The sequence below is a fragment of a genome (genome assembly GCF_019968955.1).
Source record: "MAG: Porospora cf. gigantea A chromosome Unknown PgA_NODE_1573_length_5424_cov_558.36, whole genome shotgun sequence".
Taxonomy (NCBI): domain Eukaryota; phylum Apicomplexa; class Conoidasida; order Eugregarinorida; family Porosporidae; genus Porospora; species Porospora cf. gigantea A.
Genome location: NW_027151433.1, coordinates 1 through 5,424, shown reverse-complemented (window position 1 = coordinate 5,424; position 5,424 = coordinate 1). Strand labels below are relative to the sequence as shown.

The 5,424-nt window shown below is 54.2% G+C and overlaps 3 protein-coding genes across 6 annotated transcripts; 2 read left to right on the top strand and 1 right to left on the bottom strand.

The window, feature by feature from the left end:
- Window positions 1-217: 217 nt before the first annotated feature.
- On the top strand, window positions 218-1,912 carry KVP18_001421 (uncharacterized protein; the record flags this gene model as incomplete). The annotated part of the gene is made up of 1 exon (XM_067951421.1): window positions 218-1,912. The coding sequence occupies one exon, from the start codon at window positions 218-220 to the stop codon at window positions 1,910-1,912; it is 1,695 nt and encodes a 564-aa protein (XP_067812292.1).
- A 36-nt stretch (window positions 1,913-1,948) lies between these two features.
- Window positions 1,949-3,944, top strand: KVP18_001419 (uncharacterized protein; the record flags this gene model as incomplete). Of its 3 annotated transcripts, XM_067951416.1 has the most annotated exons (2): window positions 1,949-3,081; window positions 3,110-3,944. In XM_067951416.1, 2 exons carry the CDS (start codon window positions 1,949-1,951, stop codon window positions 3,942-3,944), a joined length of 1,968 nt encoding a protein of 655 aa, XP_067812287.1. The 3 variants fall into 3 exon arrangements, with proteins under 3 accessions (XP_067812287.1, XP_067812288.1, XP_067812289.1); XM_067951417.1 differs by having other exon boundaries at window positions 1,949-3,145; XM_067951418.1 differs by lacking the exon at window positions 1,949-3,081 and having other exon boundaries at window positions 3,177-3,944.
- Window positions 3,945-4,596: 652 nt separating this feature from the next.
- KVP18_001420 (uncharacterized protein) lies at window positions 4,597-5,424 on the bottom strand (the record flags this gene model as incomplete). Of its 2 annotated transcripts, none has more annotated exons than XM_067951420.1 (1): window positions 4,597-5,424. In XM_067951420.1, the coding sequence occupies one exon, from the start codon at window positions 5,422-5,424 to the stop codon at window positions 4,597-4,599; it is 828 nt and encodes a 275-aa protein (XP_067812291.1). The 2 variants fall into 2 exon arrangements, with proteins under 2 accessions (XP_067812291.1, XP_067812290.1); XM_067951419.1 differs by having other exon boundaries at window positions 4,597-5,412.

The following is a 5,424-nucleotide window of genomic DNA, read 5'->3' as shown; positions in this document are numbered from 1 at the left end:
GGTGTGCAGAATGGGGCTTAGTATTGGCCAACTCTCGCATGATATGTGACTACCACACAGAAAATCCGCCCCACGAATGCTAGTGGTAGTTTGGCACAAGCAAACGAGACAAACGCTGTTGAGTTTGGTAGCCAAGGAAAGTGAGTATTGGTAGACAAGTGAAGTACTTGGCGATCTTTGAAGGTGTGGGGTGACTCGTCAAGGCACCTATTTCGCCATGCACACACCCTCTCCTTTGGGTCTATTCGCATCTACACCCCTGGATGTGATCGCCCTCCTGGTCGGCAAGCACCTAGACGTTGACGGCCAACACAAGATGCGCTCGCTGAATGCGGCGTGGCGCAAACTGCTGTCGATGGGAAGCCTGACGACCCTCTCAACCTTGGACACCGATGAGGCCGTGCTACACGAGAGTCTCGTGGCTCCAGATGAGGAGTTCCTGTCGCAGGTCCGCCAACACCAGGGACATGTGAAGATTAGCAGTACGCTGATACGGGAGGACCACCGATGCCACCCCGCAACGGTGGTGAATTTCTTCAATCTGCTGTCTCGTGTACGATCGATAAAGTGGTCGGATCGGTCATCGCCGTCCTTAGTGCAAGTCCTGGAGATCAACCCGAAACGGCGTATTCCGAGAAGACTCTCGGGTGGCATAGGTAGCTACTGCCGCAGCGATCTTGCGGCGTCCAGACGGCAAGTCTTCCGGTACCTTCCGTACATATGGAGGGCGTTGGAGGACCTCCTGACCCGGTCGGCAGAGGGGATCGAATCGTTCGAGCTCAGCGGCCGAATCTGCACTCACCTCAGAATGATACGGGAGCTTCCCAGCATCCGTCGAGTCACCACATCGCCAGTGCCGTTCGTGAAGCCTATAGTTCGCTTCTCCAGGCTCACCCGTCTATCAGTACCTGGTTGTGTCCTACCTCGTATCCACTGCTCCTGTCTGGAAGAGCTAGCAGTGTGGAACATAGTGTGCACCGACGAGCTCTGGAGGTTTTGCGCGCTTAACGCCCGCACCCTAAGAAAGGCGGAGTTCCGATTCGCCGAGCCCATGTGTCCCTTCAGAGTTCCTCGGCGTCTAGAACTTCCCTATCTGGAGTCCTTAGCTGTCTCGGCCGTGTCGTCTCGGAACCTCACATTGCTGGCCCGAATGAGACTTCCTGGACTCGTCTCTCTGTCGGCTCGAATGTTTCCACGGACCCTCGACGTGAACCAGTCCATGGAAGTGGTGTCTGCCATTGGGTCGGTATTTCAGCGCGCGCACGCGCTGGATAGCCTGACGCTTTCGCTGCCTGCGTCTTTTCGAGAGGTCATCGCACGCAGACACTTCGCAGTCTCTCTCCTGCCGTGGAGAGCGCGCCGCCCCACATTCGTGACTGCGACAGGACCTATGATGCAGGTCCTGGACTTGTCGGGCGCAGAAGACATCAGAGTTCCGAGGCAGTTCGGCTCACTACAGGACACCCCACGACTTCGGCAGCTGGAGTATACTCCAGCGCTGCCTGTAGAGGTGATTGACATCCCCTCGCTGGAGGTGCTGGTCGTGGGAAACTCCGCAGTGCAATTTTCAGAGGTTGCAGTACGTTCAGCGAAGCTGAAGGTGTTTGTGTCCTTGAGTCCGCTTCGGGAGTGCCTGCTCACGGACTTGACGGAGAAAATGCCAGGGTTGGTCGCAGTGGTCAGCAGTGCAGGGTGGATCTGCCGTACGGAGGCGTTTCCTCACCTGCTCAGCGGCCTCCGCAAACTAGAGTACATCGAGGCGCGACGCATGCCATGCCCAGGATGGAGGCCTCTAGGGCCCGCTGCCAGACGAAGGCGGTGGCTTCGGGGGTGGCCTATCAGTGAGAGCGTGCTGAGACGGCTGTTCTCCAAGGACTTAGTCGCCTTTGGAAAAGCCCCACAAATCTCATAAGCGCCTTAGGATTCAATCCCATCTATCTGAAAGGTAATGAAACTCCTTCTAGGGCTCCTACCTGTGGTGTTCGCCCACTCCTGCCAACAGGAGAACCTTGCCATTCTCGGGGACCCCCTAGAAGTTGTTGATGTAGCGAATGTTAACGAGTGCATTAACGTTTGTTCGCGTAATAATGACTGTAAAGCTATTACTTTTAAGGATGGGAAGTGTCGTGTGATGGCTGAACAGGCCACTACAACAGATGTTGGGTCTCTTGCCGCATTAGGCGCTTGTTTTGGGTCTCAAGGGGCGGGAGAGCACGCCGCGCCCGTTCGAAAATTGACCTACCACGCCTGCCTGATGGAGAAATCTTGGATCCGAGGCCCTCCCATCAGCGACACCACCGCCCCCAACGCCTTGGCATGTGCGGAGCTTTGCCATCGCACTTCTGGTTGCCAGTACTTTGTATGGAAGAACGTCGGTTCGCGCTGCGTGTTGTTGTCCGATCGCTCCGAGACCCTCCGAGCCGTTTATCACACCTCGGGAGCTATGGAATGCTTCCACCCGAAGCTGACACACACGACTACAGCGCCGCCGTTCGCCAGCCAGTGCCTTCGACAGCGGTACTCCCATGGAGACGTACTCGGGGTTTTTGCTGTGCCGGATATCAAGGGGTGCTGGCTGGCTTGCAAAACGAACGAGCTATGCGACGGCTTCATGTACCATACACCCTACAGTAAGTGCTTTTTGATGAAAACGGTGAAGAAGACCTGGGAGGCCGCATCGTACGTCTCTGCGTCCAAGAACTGCCTCCTGAAGAACACCGCCGTGGTAGTCACGACCACCGCCGGACCGGCAGCAATCATTCATCCCTGTATGTCTTGGTCGGTGCTTAATGGCGTGGACGTGGGAGGGAGACCGGTCGAGTCCGCTGATGAGTGCCTGCGCCAGTGCACTGACAGCTCACTGTGTGCCGGATTCTCGTGGGAGTGGTCTAGTAAGATGTGTAATCTGAAGGTTGACGTTACTGGCAGCCAGGCAGATGCTGGCGTAGTATCTGCTTTGAAGGCATGCTTTCTGCCTGATATCTCTGGGGGTTCAGACCTCGGCGATTCCGGTTCTGGTGGTTCCGGGTCCGGCGGTTCTGGATCGGGAGGATCTGATGGCGATGATGATGGCGTCGTAAAGTGTGTTTCTGGAGTGATCCTCAGGCAGCGAATGCATGATGCCGGGAATCGAGCAACTAGGTGATCAAATCAGAACAACGGATTCGTTGGGAACTATGCCTTGCGTTTTGGACTGCATTAGGGAACCGACTTGTCTACATTTCGTGTTCTTGCGATCTTCTGGAACTTGCATCCTAAAAGCACACTCGCCTGATACTAGAGTGAATGTTGACGCCGTGTCTGGAGACATGAGTTGCTTCTTCCCGAGGAAGTACACTAGCAGCTCCACGACGCAGAGCACGGCATCACATGGCAACTATTACGAGCATCCATGCTTCGTGCAGGGTATCAATTTTAGGGGTTCTGATGTCGCCGTCAAGAGCAGCTCTGGAGGTTACCAGTGCGCCCACTTGTGTTCTCTCCTGACTACCTGTCGGCACTTTTCCTTCGACGAGTTCGGTAAGGTTTGCTACTTGAAGCGAACGGACGGTGTCAAGGTGGAAGACCCCCAGATGGTGTCAGGGTCGATGAAGTGCTTTTTTCCACATAGGACGACCACAACCACTCCGTTTATCACTGAGCGGATAACACTTCCTGCGCCCACTGCGATCCTCACCACCTCTTTGGAAAATGTGCCGTGCTCAGGCCCCCACTGCCGGAACGCATGCTTCATTCGAGGAGCCCGATTCGTAGGTCACGCGATCAAGCAGCTACACACTGCCAACCACTACACCTGCGCTGAGCGGTGCCTGGGCGAGTCCGCCTGCGAGCATCTGACATGGCGAAACAGCGACTGTCTATTGTTCGACGTGGCAACCCAGGAAACTGCCGACGCTGAGTACGTGGCCGCTTCGTGGGAATGTCTCAGTGGCCGAGACTACTGATAATGTCGGTTCTTTTAAGGCCAGAGCTACTAATAACGCTGGTGTTACATGATAAATGCTTCTTCTTTCACATTATCGGTATGTATGCTTTGCTTGCCCCACACGCATAGAAATCAGCTCGAGCTTGAACTGGTCCACGTTTATCCGGTGACTGCTGAGGTCACGTAAGACGAAAGGGAAGGTCTGAGGTCACGTATCCGGTGACTGCTCGCCGGTATGAGCGAGCTCAATGTTCAAGAGCGGAGTCCTGCTCCACGACTCGATTCAGACTACGATGGTATCTAATCATCTTCGATCCCTTGAGTTCTTGATCATTGGATTCGAATCTGACAATCGCTTTCGCATCTTCAACAATCCCTGCTCGCTGCCGATTTAGGGGTTGACAATCGCTTCTTGGCACAACAACAATCCTGTGGCTTATCATTCGACGAGTTCGTTTGGATACCCGAGTTAGGAATATCGCTACACTTTTGAGGTGTGCAGAATGGGCCCAGTATTTGCCAACCCCCGCATAATATGTAACTACTGTTAGATCATTGAATCAATTCTTCGTTCGCATTGTAACAGCCAATCCAGTATGCAAAACTCTCCGAGTGATCTGCTAATCTAATGCTTCATTAATAAGTGTTAACATTAATTGGTCACATTGAAACTAAAGAGTGTGGGCGACTCGGAAATTCTCGCCGGCGAAAATGGCTCTGGAGCCGAGAGCCTCCTCAATACGCATCAGCTGATTATACTTGGCCAGACGCTCAGAGCGGCATGGCGCGCCGGTCTTGATTTCACCAGTGCGGAGTCCGACGACGAGATCAGCGATGAAGGTGTCCTCGGTCTCACCTGATCGATGAGAGACCATGACGCCCCAGCCTGCGTTTTGCGCATCCTGGCAGGCATTGATTGATTCTGTCACGCTGCCAATCTGATTGACCTTCAACAGAAGGGCGTTGCAAGCCTTTTTCTCAATGCCGGTGGCGACACGGGTGGGGTTAGTCACCAGCAGATCGTCGCCGACGACCTGTGTCTGCTCGCCCATCACAGAAGTAAGCTTGGCATAGGCCTCCCAATCGTCCTGGTCGAAGGGGTCCTCGATGGATATCATAGGGTACTTCTCGCAGAACTCCTTGTACATTTCGATGAGGTCGTCATCAGTCTTCTTGTGGGTTCCGTCGTTGTTCTCAGTTTTGAAGTCCAGGTCATAAACCTTCTCGTCACCCTTCCAGAACTCTGACGCAGCGACATCCATGCCGATCTTCACCTTGCCCTCATGACCAGCAGCCTTGACGGCCTCAGTTAGGATATCCAAAGCCTCAAAGTTCGACAAAATATTGGGTGCGAAACCTCCCTCATCCCCAACGTTGGTGGCGTCCATGCCGTACTTAGACTTAATCACGGTCTTCAGGTTGTGGTACACCTCTGCACCCATCTTCACTGCCTCTTTGAAGGTCTTCGCACCCACGGGAAGGATCATAAACTCTTGCAT